This window comes from Pelecanus crispus, chromosome 14, assembly GCF_030463565.1.
Source record: "Pelecanus crispus isolate bPelCri1 chromosome 14, bPelCri1.pri, whole genome shotgun sequence".
Taxonomy (NCBI): Eukaryota; Metazoa; Chordata; class Aves; order Pelecaniformes; family Pelecanidae; genus Pelecanus; species Pelecanus crispus.
Genome location: NC_134656.1, coordinates 5,813,989 through 5,830,241, shown reverse-complemented (window position 1 = coordinate 5,830,241; position 16,253 = coordinate 5,813,989). Strand labels below are relative to the sequence as shown.

Sequence of the window (16,253 nt, the reverse complement as noted above, 5' to 3'; positions counted from 1 at the left end):
CTGGGGAGTAGGAAGAGATTCTTCTGCATGTTACTTTACACTTGCAAGCGTCTCTATGTGTGTATACCAAAACCTGCTAAATTAATTCTAATTGAATTAAGGTGTTGGAATTTCAGAGCTTATTCTCTGTGTTTAATTTCTTTAGATTATATTACTGGTTTTGTCTGTCTTGTTTTCAAAGATAATATTTTTGTATTGGCATCCTCTAGCTTCTAGTAGTATCATCTATTTTGTGAATCCTGCCTTTTTGGGAAGATTAAGCTTTCACTAGTCTTTCAGTAGTTAATTCTTTAGTAAGAATGTCTGAGCTAAAAGTTTAGCCAAGGAGCCTGGACAATACTTCTTCCTAATCCCCAAATGCTAGTTCAGGATAAGGTACACAGTCTTTTGGAAGAAAGTTCAGACTGATTAATAATAAATTATATTCTGTGCCACATGTTTTTAGCTCCTGTTTATAGGCAGTATTTCCTCTATCCAGGACGACTCTTCTCATAAGTGCCCAGTCCTGCATCCTGTTACTGCTGAGTTGTCTCCGTTATTTTGGCTGCTCTTGTTACCAAAGACCTCTTAAAAAAGACTTGCATGACTTAAAAGATTTGCATAAGTTGACTTTGATGTAGCAGCTCTCGATATTAGGTGCTAAGTAAAAAGTTGATCAATGAAAGTGGAAGTCAAGGATCCCTGGCAATTTTAAAAGGATCAATCCATTTAACCAGCACAGTTTTTCTAAGTTTTCTAAGCATACAGATGCTCTTAAAGAGATGCTGCTGCTGTGTAACGAACGGTATATTACACGGGTAGATAACCTTCTCAACCCTGCAAGCTGCATACCCAAATTTGTGTGAAACTGGGAGCCCAGAGACCTGTTACACGGAGCTTGGAGAGCTGGGGAGGGACTGGGACACGCTCTGGGATTTGCAACAGTGGTGCATTCCTTGAGTATCTCACTTCGGTGTTGTAGGTTGGGGATGAGCTGAGCGTGCAGCTGGATTCCAGGGCAACATGGCAAATTTGGCCTCAGGAGCCTCTGCTGGCTTCTGCCTTCTCATAGCAAGGGATTTGGATTACCTAGCAGCCCTATGCCAGCACAGCCCTGCTGCCAATCACATAGCATACCCCAGTGTGGGAGCCACACTCAAATTGCTGGGGAGCTGCGTGCAGCTCAGGAGCCATAGGTTGCCCACCCCATGGCATGTTGACTTGCAGCCAGTCCTTTGTGCTTGTCCTTTCGTGGGTGGTATGTATTCGAACATTCAGGTGCGTAAAAATCAAATTAAAAAGTGGTATATATAAAATGTACAAAAAATAAGTTACAATGCATCTAGTTTTAGGTTTTTGTTGTCCAAAATAATCAGTAGATCATAACGTATACTTTAAATGGGGGAGAAGGCTGTTTTTGAGTGTTTTGAAGTTCTTGCAAGTTACACGTTAGTGCTTAAGTAACTTTTATTTTCTTCAAAGTAACTCACCGCTCCCTACATTGTCCTGCTTTCCCTGCTATCCTTTTTGCCCAATTCATTCCCTTTCTGCCCTACTTAACCTTGTGGAAAAATTATGTGGGATTCAGCTAATGAGAGAAATAGCATGGATTTTTTTTGGAAGAGTAGGAAAAGTAAAGCATTACTTCTTTTAATGGTCTTATCAGTCATTCTAGAACATAAACTGGTTTGCACGGAACACCACAGTTGATGTGATGAATAACAGCAGAGAGGTTGTGAAAACTGTAGTATGCTGGAGATGAAGAGACATTTTTTAATGTTAGTGTCCATGTACATAACTGTAGTTTTGAATTCTGAACAGAATTAATTCTGTTGATGCAGCTTATTCATGTGGCTTGAAAGAAATCCAGTTTAAAGTCTTGTCTAAAACTTGTTTGCCTTTGATTTGGTTGCCCTGTGATAATTGATGTTTGAAGCAGAAAGAGGATACCTGTTACGAAAGGTGTCTAATGGGCTACGAACAAGGGAATCAAAAGTTTTTTAGCGTTACTCAAATATTCTTCTTAATTTCTGGCAACTAAACAGGATATCCAGTGCTAAATGCTGAAGTTTCCTTCAGTGAGTGTGGCAATTTTTTAATTTGTTTTGTTTTTAGGGTTCTGCCCCTAAACAGATGAAGTGACAGTTGTCATCTGCATTTAGGTGAATTGGCCTCTTGTAGAGTTGTAGCATTTAACAAGGTGAAATCTGTGTAGTTCTACAAAACTAGACGCATTTCCTCTGGGACTCTAATCCTTGATTGCTTTAGCTAATTAATTATTTGAGGAACTCTATGGAATTGAGTGTTGCAGGTAATTAATATGCTTAATAGTTAACAATGCTAAGGTGAATTTGAAGGTGGTTAAAGCTCTAGCCAAGTTAACTACAGTAAAGACTGTTTAAAAATTTTTCAATGTTCTTTTTATAACCTAGTTGAGTTAGAGACAGGAATACATATTTTTTTGTTGTTCCTGTTGTGAAGGTGGCGTGTGGGAAGTAACAGTGCTGTGGCATTGGTAAGCGGAGTAGAATATTGGAGAAGCAAGGCATGGTCTACAGCACAGGTTCTTCTGGATGGAGTTTTTGGAAGGGCTTCTTAGCCTGCGTCCAGCTCTTGCAGGATGGCTTCAGTTGGCCGTGCTATCAACTGACGTCTTCCTACAGCAATTTCATAGGTGGTGGGAGTGTGGTTTCCCCACAGTATTCTTCCAGTGTGCCTCATCTTTAACATGGAAGAGCTGCATTTTAAGCGTAATGAAGACTACATATCAACCAAATTTTCTACTCTTTGCATTACTGCCAACAACAGAGCCCCTTGTGATGTAGAAAGGGTTTAAATTTGGCTTGTAATAGCAGGAAGCCTGTGACTTCCCTTCCTTTCCTTCCCTCCCTCCTCAACACTTCAGCTGTCTTTCCATGAGGCTATTCCAGAGGAGCAGTTCTCTGCTGTTGCATACTGCATTTTGTGAGCATCCACTGATAAAGGGGAGCTAAAAACCTTCTGGTTTTGACTGTGCAGAAGTTCAGACGCCAATCTGTATGAACCAGAAAGGATTGAAAATAGGAAAGGGAGGACAGGAGGAGTAAGGAATGTAGTTGGAAGAATTAATGTAAATGTACAGTTCGGGTTGAAGAGGGAAAAAAAAAAAAACCCAAACTCTCTTCTGTGCTGTCTCAGGGCTGGGGTTCTTTGCTTCTGAGATGATGGCCTTTCACTGACCTTTTTTTTTTTTTTTTTTTTTAAAAAAAAAAAAGTCATCTTTCCCCTCTGTGATCCCTGTGGGTTTGGCTGACAGATTCTAAGGAGGGGGTCATTGTCATGCACAATTTTAGAAAGTGGGAAATTGGCAAGGGTGATAGACAACTTTGAAGTGTCATGGGAAAGACTGAGACCAACAGAAATATTTAGATAGAAATAAATTGTTGAAATGTGACTTATGAAATCCACTACAGAGATTGACAAATAAGGGAAATGTGCCTTTGTGATTAGTAAGTTTGGATAGTATTTATGATTCAGGAAGTCTTGAGGCTGTAGGGAATTTCAAATAACGCTTCTCAGCCTCAGTTTCCCAAATGATGTTGCATAATGATGACTTTATGTCTTAAACTGGTATGTTGATGTTGAATAGGAGTTTGTGTATTTATCAAACCTGTCAATGATGATGGCAGAAGCAGAACTGAATAGCTTTATTTTCAAGACTTAGATGACAAATATATTTGCATTTCTCTTGTACTTTTAAAAATTATTTTCTCTTAGTGGGGAAGTTAAGAAAGCCAAGTCTCCCTTCTAAAAGTTTGGAACCCTTTTCTCACCTAGATTTAGTAGTTTGCGAGGAAGGAAAAGTAGTCATTGATGCTTTCTAATCTTTTCTTTATACATCTCATCCACCAAAAGTTGAACTGCAGTACCACCATTATTTCACATAAACCAGTAAATGATGTTATTTAGTCACATTGGTCTGTGTCAATCTCTTTTGTGACTGAAATGACTTCTGTCTCAGTAACTTTACTCTTCTGCTATCTGATACTGTGCTTTGTTTTCTAAATTTGGTCTTCTTATGTGTGTGATTTTGTGGAAAGGAAATTAATGTTATGAGCGAGGAAAAACTATCATATTTATAACTAAGTCTTTTAAAATAATGAATTCCCTCCTAATGTCTAATATCAGTTTGTATACACAAACATTGTTGCTCTGTTTTTACAGTTCCTTTAGAGTTGTGTACCCATACCATGTTTTTAGAATGGTCACATCAGTTCCTTGCCAAGAAACAACCTGGCTTTATTGTATTTTACTCTACTGGCAACGAAAGTAATTTTTTCCTGGTGTTTGAGTACCATTGAAAATTGGAGCGGGGGGTTGGCTCGGTGTATGTGATTTCCCTCCCCCTCTCTTCCTTCTTTCTTTCTTCCTTTCTTTGCATCACAGTGTCTGTTGGCTTCTGCAGATGTGAGGCAGAGCACGGCTTTTTTTTTTTTTTTTCAGGTCCTGTTCCAGGACACAGACGAGGTGTTACTGTGCTGGAAAATTTGTGTGTACATGTCTGTTCAAGACTATGAAAAGTTCCATTTCAGCTGAACAGCTAGTTACGGGTTTTGATCAAAATTTGGTGCCGTAGAACATAAAGTGAAGGTGTGGGCGGAGAGGGGAGCAGGATATGTATTTCAGTCTATTTTAGGTCTTGCCCTAAGAACTGACACAGTTGTGTAATTGAGTTTTGTCAAAAGACAAGAATATACCACCAGCGAATAAATACTATGATTAAGAACTGAATACTGCATATAGCTTCTAAAAGTTTATGCAAAATGTTTATGCAAGTTATATTTAACTTCCATCAACTTGAAAGAAAGGGGAGGTAATATCTGGTGACATTAAACAACCTAAGCAAACAAGAAATTCCTTAATTGTTAGGATGTTTAATGTTGTGTTTATGTGCTTGAAATTATCTTTTCTTTGGAAATACTTTTATTTCTACAAAGGGGAAAATTCCATTCTGTGAAAAAGGAAACCTGAACTCAATGAAGCAGCATTAACATTTCGTTATGTTATAAAGAAAAAAGGAAAAAAGTTTCCAGTTTTTAAAGTTTCTTGTGGTATCTTGCCCTAAGATATGAGACATTCTCCATTAGGAACATGTGCAAATGTTTTGCATTTACTCAGATGTGCTTTTAAATACTGTAAGATGAGTTTTCAGAAAATTCTGATAGTTTATAATACCTACACTGGGCCTTGTTTGGCAAAGAGTGTTAGCGTACTGTGGTGCTGAATATTCTAATAGTCAACGGAGTAACTCCTTTACCTTGCTCAGAGCCATTCTGAAATCAAGCCATTAAAATATTTCGATGTGCAAGTGAAGCGAAATTTTCTTTTCAGGGCGCAAAATGATGTTACTTAGGTTCCTGAAAGTATTACAGAAAAGCGATGCATGAAGGAATCAAAAAGTTGAAAAAGCTGGTCAGTTCTGTCTGGTTTTAGATGCTCATGGTAGGCGCAGGCTAACTGTAAGTGGAGAGATGGCAACACAGTATTGAAAGAAAGCATAGACTTTCATTTTTACGTTATGGTTTATTTTCAACTGCCTGTTTTGTGTGTTTGCTTTTTCAGGAAATGCTTACTTAGGTAAAAGAAGGAAAGTGAGAATTAAACATAAAAATGTCTTTATTTTTATAATTGCATGGGAAACAAGGTGTTGCTCATAGCAGAGCATGCATCCTACCTGCATTTACTGGTTGGTGGGAAATGTTGAATTCTCCTAGCAAAGCAGTATTTAAACTACCAGTTCTGTGTTGTTGCATGGTGAGAGCTCTCTGTCCTATGAATTACTGTTCCTGGCCTTGCAACTTGACGTTTGTGCCTTCAGTTAAATATTTCAGTTTTCTGATTTTAAAAACACAACAACAAAAAAAAACAGTAGTAAAGTTGTCCCTTAAGCTAAATTTGCATATGTTGCAGACATGATTTGGCATGTAAAGGGACTGGCCAAAAGTATGGCAGTAGTTTTATTTGTTTTGAGGTTTAAATTTCACAAAAGCTTTTAAAGTATGCATAGGTAGCTATCAACCTAGTAGAAAGCTTTATCATTACGTTGTAGAGAGCTTGGACGGCGATAGCTATGAATAGTGGAATAAGCATGAGTGATGTAATCTGAGAAGCAAAAGAGAGAGACAGAAGAGAGCTTAAGGCTTAACTATGTGGAAAACATTGTGAATGGGTCTGGGAGGATTTTGACTTTTGATGGTAGATGTGGGATTTTACCCATTAGTTTTGGTAAAAACAAGCAAGTGGAAGTAAATAAAAGCTGTTTTACAAAATTTGCCGGTTTCCTTTTACCTTCTCAAAACAGAAAATACACTGTTCTGTGGGTAGTTGAGCAAATGAAGTTTGATTTCTGTATCTTGTTCTGTTGTCTCCTTAATCTTTTCTGCAATAATCCCTCCCAGTCCCCTGCAGCATCTGCAGTTCCTCCCCACGGGACCGGTAGCTTTCCAGGTATCTCCTGTTCCCTCAGCCAGTGCAGTCCTCGTTCTAGCCCATGGCCCTGATGTTCCCTGCAACACTGACCCCTAAATACTCCTGGATCATCCTGTCCTTTATCTTCTTTTTTTCTGCTTTTCCTGCTACCTGGACAAAGTCAGCATGTGCTGCAGCTGGTGTAGATCTACGTGAACACTTCCTTCTTTTCCTCATTGGAGCACTAATTTTGGTCTCTCTCCTACTCAGCCTCTGATTTTCATTTCTGGAAATGAATCTCTGCAACAGCAACCCTTCTTCAAGTTTGGTTGAAGTTGGACAACAGTATCTGAGAGCGAGTGAGACTGAGAGAAAACAGCTAAAAGAAATCCTACTCTTCCTCAATTCACTCCAAATATTCTTTGGAAATATTTTCACTGGGCACATTTATGAGTTAAAGTGGAAGTGGTGTGTTTTTCTCCATTTTCTTATCTTAAGCAAACATCTACTAGTATAAACCAATGTATCATATGTTATTTAATAAATCACAAACTATATTAAATATCCCCAAAAAACTTTAGATAACTTCAAAAATGTAACTATGTATGGAGAATATTAAATATATATCTATATTCCACACTTCAGTGTCCTTTCTGAAAAAAAATTCAGTGCATCAGGTTTTCCCCAACTCTTCTCAAGAATTAGACCAGTGTTACTACCTTTTCTCTAGCCAGTGTTACAGAATCAGTACTATGTGAGGAATTTTCTTCTGTAGTATCTCACTGGATTTCCTCTTGTTCCATATATTTTGGATGGGCAGACTGGGCAGTACTCTGATTTTTTCCAGTAAAAACCGGGTTTACTAATTTATCCAGATGGATGCTTGAATTACTTTATATATGAACAGGATACTTTTTATCATCTTAAGCTCATGGAAGGTTACCTTTTTGGTATTAAAACTACACCTTCACATTATTGCAATCCCTGAAGATTCCCCTTACATTGCATAGCTACATTTTATCTGTTGCCAGTCATTCCACAGCTCGGGAAATTTTTCAGTTTCAATATGTTAAAACCTAGTGTGTTGTCCCATAAGATAAAATTTATTATTAATAAATGCTGTGCCTTTCTCAGCTCCTTCTAGCAATCTAGATAGGACTGTTATTTCTTGTTCCTGCTTCTTAGGTTGCTGGGCTTCCTGCGTTGTGATGGTCTCTGTGGGATAGGGTCAGGAAGAGTGAAGATGTGTCCTGTCGTTTCTCTTCTCTTGGGCTGGGGGAGCAGGTTTGTGGGCTTCTGAGGGATTTTTTTTTTTTTTTTTTTTAATGAAAAAATTATATTCTTGTTCCAGTTTTGTAAGCATCCTTCCCGAGTGTCTCCTAGATCAAGGCAGGCATAGCTAATGCTTTGAAGTATAATCTAGCAGGCAAATTTATCTCTATCTTTATTTTTAGATATATCATGCGTTTGTATATTAGGGTTGCCCAAGTCCTATCTCTGATGAAGAACTGAGATACAGAAATTGTTCAGCTTAATCTTGGTCATTCAAAGCTGTCAAGCTGAAATGAAGGAATTTCCAGTGATGAGGGTGGTTTTTTAAATGTAACTTGAATCCTGATGTCGAAAATAATATGCCCTCCATTTTACTTTAACAATTGAATCTTGAGTTCCTAGTAAATGCAAGAGTATTTAGGATACAGTGCAAGTGTAGCTGCACCAGCTTTTAATAGTTATTTCTACAGCTGTACTCTAATGTAAACATGCAGTTAATTAGAATTTTTTACAGATGGGCTTGCTTATTTAGAAACAGCAATACATTGAGGTATGTTTTTGACAGCTAAGGGGCAAACTTACCTGCTTTTTGAGGAATGTAGTAGTGGAACAGCTTGATGAGATGTTCTGTTTTGAGGTGTTTGCTATTACAAAAGTGCAAGAAAGCTTGTGACCTTCTCTATTAGCTACCTGTTGCTGACAGTATTCTCCAAAGGGCTATTTAATAAGTCATTGTGTTCACTTGTCTTTTTAGTTAAGGCACCAGAAAATAATCATCTCTCCCAGATGCACCCTTGTAGCCTCCCAAGAGTGGTGGGTGAACTAATGGAGCAGGCAGAGGTATGCAGCGTTTCCTTCTGAGGTTTAGTGTACTCCCAGTAGACGTTACATTTAGCCTTGAATGGCAACTTCACAGCTAGCTGGGGGATTTACTACTGCCTTTTTAATCATTGTGATTTAAATACTCTCTTCTTGTGTGTAGGTCTATGTGCATAGATACACTTTTGTTTCCTTCAAGTTAAGCCATTTTTATTCTGTTTTGCCAATACAATTATCTATGTAATATAAATGTTCATATTAATTAGAAAATTTGCAAGGAAATGGGTATCAGTGAAGTAGGTTTCTTCCTTAAGTTTGTAATGAGACAGGATGTCTTGCTCGTATCTTGCTTGATTTTTTTTTTTTTTTAAATAATAGATAAAAATGTGTAATGGGACACTTAGCACAGTAAGTTCAGAAAACTATGTGTAATACCTGGTTTAACCCTGATAATTTAAATAACTTAAATATGCTAGCTAAATTTGATTTAACATGCCATTACTGTGGAAAAATTAAACTAATTGGTTTCATGAATTTTAATTTAATTGCATAACAGTGATTGGCATAGCTTCCCATATTTTGTGTTGCTTTTAACAGTTTAAGACCATTTAAGATAAAAACTTAGAGTTGCAGTGACATTTTTAAATAAGCAAAGGATAATAATCATAAGGACGTAGCCATTTAAATAAGGTATTTAATGAAATCTTTTCAGCAATTTTTTTTGGTTTTCTGAAATGAGAATATAATCACGGCACTGCATTATTCATGAAAAAAAAACATAAGCACAAAGCAAAGCTGAGGAAATTTTTTTTTCTTTAAAAGAGTGAGAAAACTGAAAGGAGAAATGCTCAGTTAAGTACTCAGGGTTCTCAGGAAAGCTAATAATACTCTGACCCAATCTGCTATATAAGCCCCAAGTCCATGTGCAGGTCACGAAGAGCAGCTCTAATTCTCCTGTCCTGGCCTATGTTTTCTACACATCCAAATATTTGACAAAACAGTTACAGAGGTCAGTGTGATACTTTGTCTCAGTGTATTTTGCACCAAGCATTTAATACAACTTTCTGGAAGATCTGCTTTGTGGGGTTTTTTGGGGTTTTTTGTTGTTAAATTTCTATAGTGTATGAAGTTTCTGAATTTTCAGTACTAGGTTTCGAAGCATGCTAAAATAGATGCCTGTAAATTAGATGCAACCTTTTACTTTTGGTATGTAAAAATGATTAATGTTGTTTCAAAATAGTTACTCATAGGAACACATTCTGCTTACGCTGAATGTTGTAGATAAAAAGACGTTCCATAACGTACACATAAGACACTTAAAAATAGCAAATGTAACTATTTTGCCTTTTAGTTTTTTTAATTGAAAATGTGAGGGAACTGTGTCACTGGACTCTAATTTCAACAAACCATTAGGAACTCAAGATGCTCCCTCCTGCCTCTGTATTTAGCCTTCACTTAATTGGACAGTCTTTATTTTATGTAATTGCATCTTATGCAATCATATATTTACTTTCCTTAGGTTTATCACTGAAGAACTTCATAGCGTTCTGTTACCTCTATCTTTTTGACACCACTGGAAAATAAGGGGCTAGAAAAAAGTAAAAAAGACTGAGTTTAGTAAAGCAGTTCTGCTTATTTTGCACAATCGTAGGGAGTCAGAAAAAACACGTTGATAGGCAACATACTGTCTGGCTTTTTTCCTTACAATTTTATTCATACTTTGGAAACATAAAAAGAGTTGTCTGAAAGGGGGAGGGAGGGAGAAGGGAAAGTAGACAGAAGTGATAGCCTTACATGATGTCCATAAGTAATACTTAATTGCACACATTATTTAAAAAAAAAAAAAGGCTTACTAGATGTATTGCCCTTAGACAGAAGCGGAAAGAATGGAAAGTTAACCCAATTCAGTGCCAGAATAAATTTTAAAAATTTACTTCTCTGGGATTAGCGGGAGTCAGCCGAGACCTCTATTTTGTTAATTAAAATGAATAGATTCCATTCTGATAGTTTTGGACAATATGAAAACGGTAATTTTTTTCACTTAATTTTATTTTTAGTAGTATTGTTTGGGCATAGTCTTATTACTGAATGCAGAAGGTAAAGTGTTACATAGTTATGTAGAGAAAGCAAAAAATATTCTATCCATATTTTATTCCTTACCAAAAAAGCATGTATCCATCCTGTACAATGCTGCAAATAGAAAAGGAAGTTTTGCATCTGTGAGAAGGGCAAGTATCAGGATCACCTGTTAGAATACGGCTGTTCAATAAATAATGGACAAGAATCCCAAAGGAACTGTGTCAGAAACTATGAGAAACACTAATGTTAATTTCTTTATCGTCCCTAGAAAAAGGGGAACAATTCCATTGCTAAAAGTAAGAGATTGCCCATATGCTTGGCATTTAATATGGGCTTTTTAATTTTTTATTATTACTTACTATGGTTTCTTGCAACAAGGGTGTGTAGGAAGAACGTCATTAATGGTCAGCTTAGCTTCACATGTAGTGAGATCTTGTGGAATAAACCTGTGCCTTTTTGGAAAGATACAGATCTGAGTGATAAAATCAACTGGTTTGGTATTTGATGTAATACCATGTTATATTTTGCTTTTAAAAATTGCACTGTGTGAAATTAACAGGGCATGTATTACAGGAATGTAGAAGTTGGCTTACTGATAGATCTCTCAGTGCAGTGGTTAATAGAGGCAATGAGTGGGACCACTTCTTGGAAAGCCTCCAGGGAACTGGTGGTTACGTATATAAAATCATGCCTTAGATTGCTGGCCCGCTTCCATCTGAAGCCCCTCTCTGCAAACTGGCCATGTAGTTAATACTGGGAAGGTCAGGTTACTCTTTTTAGTGTGATCTGAATGACATGTTTAAAAGTTGTACTTCTGAAATTTGTTTTAATACAGCTGAATGTGAGACAGTCTCACGGGAGTCAGAACGCAGATTGTATCTGTAAAATTGGAAAAGGACTTGAAAGTCAATTAGTTAATTACCTTAGTATGCCTTTTTGTGGCAAAAAGACAAATGTAGGCTTGGTTGCCTAAAAAAAGGGAAAGTGAAACATAAGTAATAAAAAGTGGACTTCCAACACTGATAAGAGTGTTATTAAAATAGTATATCCCATGCTGGTGTCTTCACTTCATGAAGGATGTGGAATTACGGGGAAGAATTTAAAAGAAAGGACAGAGGAGTTGTACAAGGTTCAGAAGCAGGGTATCCAAACACGGTTTCGTTGCCATGTGGGGGTAGTGCTGTGTGAGAAGGATATCTAAAAATGAAGGCAGGCGTGAGATTCACTTCCTTAGCATTAGAAATGCTTTAATTGAGATAATTTGTTGGGGATGAGGAAGCCTCGTTTGAGCTCTCTTGGGGAAGGACAGGTTTATTTTTAAACCATATTTCAATCCAGCTTCTGGAGATGTAGCTTTCCTGATGCAAGTGTGCATGCTTGTGGTGGCCACTCTGGCCTTGGGAAGCACGAAGCCTCCTTCATGTGCTGCAAATTACCCACTTCCTTTGCAGCTATGGCCTTTTATTTTTGCTTTTATTACCCGGAACATCATTATGATATATGCAATTCTGTGTTGGTATTTGAAGCCTTGAAACCCTGGAGTCCTGTGTTTGCCCACAGGCGTCAGAGAGGTGGGGAAGTGTGGGGGTTGACTTTTGGTTTGGTTTTTTTCCCTTTAGATAGTTTGCTAGTTGTGTTTTGTCACCGTTTTCACTTCGTTCTGAAGCATCAAAGATTGGGCAGGGTCTGAGGTGAAGTTAGAAGACTCTCTTTTGTGCCAGACTGGTTGATTCTTACGTGATCAAGGTAAAGTTAGTTGAAGAGCTTGAGATAGGAAAGAAACTCTTTCACTGGGAACTGTTAGGTGTGTTTCTGTCTTCTGCTGCATAAGGCTTTTTTTGACTTTCTCGAGTTATTAGAGCAGCCTTTTTTGTAATCAGTTGTCTGCTGTTGCAGGAGTCTTGGATGCTCAATCTCATCTTGTTTCAAATTGTGACCTTCAGGAAAAATTGTTTCATTTTTGAAATTTCAACTTGATACGAAAGTATACGGGGAAGCACAGTGGTTTATGGTACAGTGAAAGGCAGACTGAAGTGTTCAGCTAGCCTCTCGGGCTTAAAATTCTTCAAAATATTTACTGCATGTCTGTGTTAACCTGATCGCTGCTTGCTGTACCAAACTGCTAACCCAGGTAAAAGCCCTGATTCTCAAGTCCCTTCTGTACAGGCAGACATGTATGTGCCTGAGGAGGTGGCTTAATGGCTTTAGTGGGACATCTGTATTTTTGAAAGAAATAACAAAATTTCACCTTAGTGTGGATAGTTCAAATTGGTATAGTTTGAGTGCATTAGTATCTCTTAATGAAACCAAATATAGTTCTCTTCAATTCCATTCATTCTGGACCTTATCTCTCTTTCTGATATGTCTCACTAGTTGCCAAGCAACCTCAACAGGTTCTGCACATCCAGCAGCATTTAAAAAAAAAAAAAGGTAGTCAGTAGTTGTTGCTGAAAATACGATGCCTTCTGATGACATGAATGAAAAGAGTTACGAGAGAAGGAAATGGGGAGTGGCAAGCTTGGAGCTGATGCTCCAAAAAAACTAATAATATTTGGCACTTAAGTAGTGCTTTTTATTTTCCAAGCACTAATCAAGCATGTGTAAGGTTATTAAATAATGACTGGGGTTTTTTTCCTTTTCGTGAGTGAAGCACAATTATGTTTACGCTTCATAAAGCAGAGGGCAGGATTTAGTCCCAAGAGGGCAGGAGTTAGTTTAGTGTATGTATTTCTTTCTCTGACCTGTATTGACTTCCTGTGTTTCTAGTTGGACTGCAGATTAACTGGAAGGTTTTGGAAGATTTTTGTTCGTGTGTTTGCTGATACATAACCATCACTATCTATTCATTTCGCGCTGATGTGCCTGCAGTGTGTTGACTTTCACTAAAATATTTATCACCTGGAAGGCCTTCCAAACTAGAAGTATGATAGATTGTGTGTAGGTCCTTTATTACTTGATAATGCTGTAATGCGTATAAAGCAATAAATAGAGCTTATTTTTATATTCTGTCTCCTGTGCAAAATGTGATCTGAGCAGCAAACAACGTACCAGAGCAAAGGATATCATATATCATAATGAAAATGAAGTCTGATTTGAGAAGCTGATTCTGGTTTTAGATTGTTCAGTTTTTATGATAGCTTCAGTTCAAAAAGAAAACTATATAGTACATGTAGACTGACTAAAGCAAAATTATAAAGGATACAGGTAAGTTAGTATGTGAATTAAGATTGCCTTAATTTGAGTTCATTTTCATTTAGAACACCATTGCCAATGACTGCCTATATGAAAAGGTAATTTTAAATTCTGTAATTAACTCCTAAAAAGCAGTAAGTAATTCTGATGCTTTTTTTTTTTTTTTTTTTTAAAGCAGGTTCTGATACTGTGAACACTCACTTTCCCTCAGTCACAGTCTGTCTGGAATTACCAAGTTGTGTGCTATTAAGCTATCGGTGAATTAAGCTATCCCACAAGTTTTGGTTTGGAGGACTGTTGGTCCCAGTCACAATTTAATGTTTTCCTTCCCACTCATTTTTTCTGAAGGTGGTGGTCTTAGAAATGTGCTTATTCCACTTCTGGGTGAGAGTAGTAAAAAAGGGATGTGCTGCAAATGTGTCAGAAATGGGGATATGTCAAGTCCCTGGTTCAATTTATACATGAACTAGGATGTGTTCTGAATTCCACGTTTGGTGTCCGTGGAAGGCACATACACGTGTCAGACATGCTTCAGACATAGCGAGACCTTTATACGCGCGGTGTTTTGTGCTAAGTCTTTGTTTACACACTGCATGTCCACATAGGTGTTTTTGTCAAGAGGCTTCCATTTTGCCATTGTCCAGGATAAAATGCACAAGAAGAAACAGTATAATATAGGAGACGTTTTCTGTGTGACACACAGAAAAATAAACACAAAAAATGAACACTCAGTGTGCAAATTCACAGCTTATCGTTGCAAGGCGACTTCCTGCTGTCCTGCTTCCGCAGGAGTGTGAGATGTTTTAAAGGTAGTATGATACTTTAAGCTGTTAGTAAGAGAACATATACATTTTGAATTACAGTCTGTATGTGCATTGTCTGCATCGCAGACCCAAAGGAGTGCATGCCTGAGAAGAGCTGGTTTTTGCCGTGTGTGTGAGAGGGGTGGTACATAGTTCACCAACTGCAGTTGCAGTGAGTTTGAGTCAGCTGGTGGTAGGTTACTTGTTGCTTTTAATGGGAGGACTAAAACCAATACTGGATAATTCTAGGTTTAAGAATAAATTGAATTAATGAAGGCATACAAAAAACTACACTTGGAAATGGTTAAAACATAATGAAAAAACATCCTGGTGTTATGTAATATTTTTACTACATTCAGCATCTAAGGTTTATTTGTGTTGGACGACAATTTCTTTTGGCATACTGCAGCTAATAGAGGTAATTTAGAGATAGAAGAGTATTCTGTGCGTGTATCTGTGTGTGTGATGTATATACAAAAACTGTTTGTAGTGGGGGTATTTTTATCCTCATCTTCTAAGAGAAAAAGACCAGTCCTAGTTCACGCTTTTTTGTAATGCATAAAATGCGTGGATTTTGGCAGTTGTCTTTTGCCTCTAGGCTTGTAAGTAGGTTTGTCCATGCAAGATGTGAGTAATTACTATATATGTGTGATGTGTTAGCTGTTGCACCAGTATTGCCATGTAAACTTAATTGCCCTTTTTTATATACATGTATTGTCCGTATACCTAGTTTTAAAAGGGTAAATATTATAAACTGGTTGCTCAAGAGCAGTATGCTATGAAAAAAGTAATAAGCACATCAGTAAAAGTGTTGGAGGTAGTAATAAAAATGCACTATAATCCTTCTACCAATTTATTGAACTCTAACGATTGTTATCTGTGACAATTAACTGCTACATATTGTATGTTAACCCTTCGTATAGTAGTTGTATATAGAATGGTACTCAATATGACTGCAGTGCCTTAGACTTCAGGTTTTCAAGCAAATGTGTCATCTAATTTGATAGGATTCACAGTTTGCCTGTTGCTTTTCTCTTTTTGTCTATCTTTTGTTTCAACAAAAAAGGACACCCAGTTACTTTGTGGAAAACATATTTTTCACAAAAACAAATGTCCTTTTTGCGAGATTAAAGTATGACTTATTTCAGAATTTTCTTTAAGAGGCTTCATTTGAAGGTATTATAAAAGTGATTACAGTGGAATTGTGTCTGCATGTCACTGGACTTCTGAATTCTCTGTTAATTCCAATGAATTAAGATTTGGTGGAAGGCAGCTGGCAGGACCCCTTGCAGTCGGTGCGTGTCAAAGGGCTTGGCAGATGCGATGCATCATCTGCCATCATGGACTTGCCGTCGCTGCTGGAAGAACGGGTTAAATCCCCACTCAGAAACTGCCTGTTTTGAGACCTCGCCACAGCCTGTTTAAGGACTCAACAGCCAGATTGATGTGTTGTAGAGGTTAGTTGGGTGTGAGTACAGTCAGAGGTGGGGGTCTGGGCCCACCTCTCGTCTGCAGCAGCGGTGCCTGAGCTGATGCAGGAGCAGCCATGAAGGGCCGCGGGTACCCGCCAGCAGCCTGCCGTTCGGCCCTGCCTTAGCTCGTGGGGTGAAGGATTCGATGTGCCTGTGGATGCCTGCTGAAGCAGTCATCACCGAATTGTGA

At 37.8% G+C, this 16,253-nt stretch overlaps 1 protein-coding gene across 5 annotated transcripts in view; it reads left to right on the top strand.

Moving 5' to 3' along the window:
- The window catches only part of GNAS (GNAS complex locus), a 161,915-nt gene that overhangs the window by 67,171 nt on the left and 78,491 nt on the right, over positions 1-16,253 (top strand). For 2 of the 5 annotated variants that reach the window (XM_075721429.1, XM_075721430.1), the window contains exon 3: positions 16,074-16,081. The exons of 2 other annotated variants lie outside the window; for them this stretch is intronic. In XM_075721429.1, coding sequence (XP_075577544.1) covers positions 16,074-16,081 — 8 coding nt within the window. Of the gene's footprint in view, positions 1-16,073; positions 16,082-16,188; positions 16,192-16,253 lie in introns of all 5 variants that reach the window. One more of the 5 variants, XM_075721428.1, reaches the window with a different exon arrangement.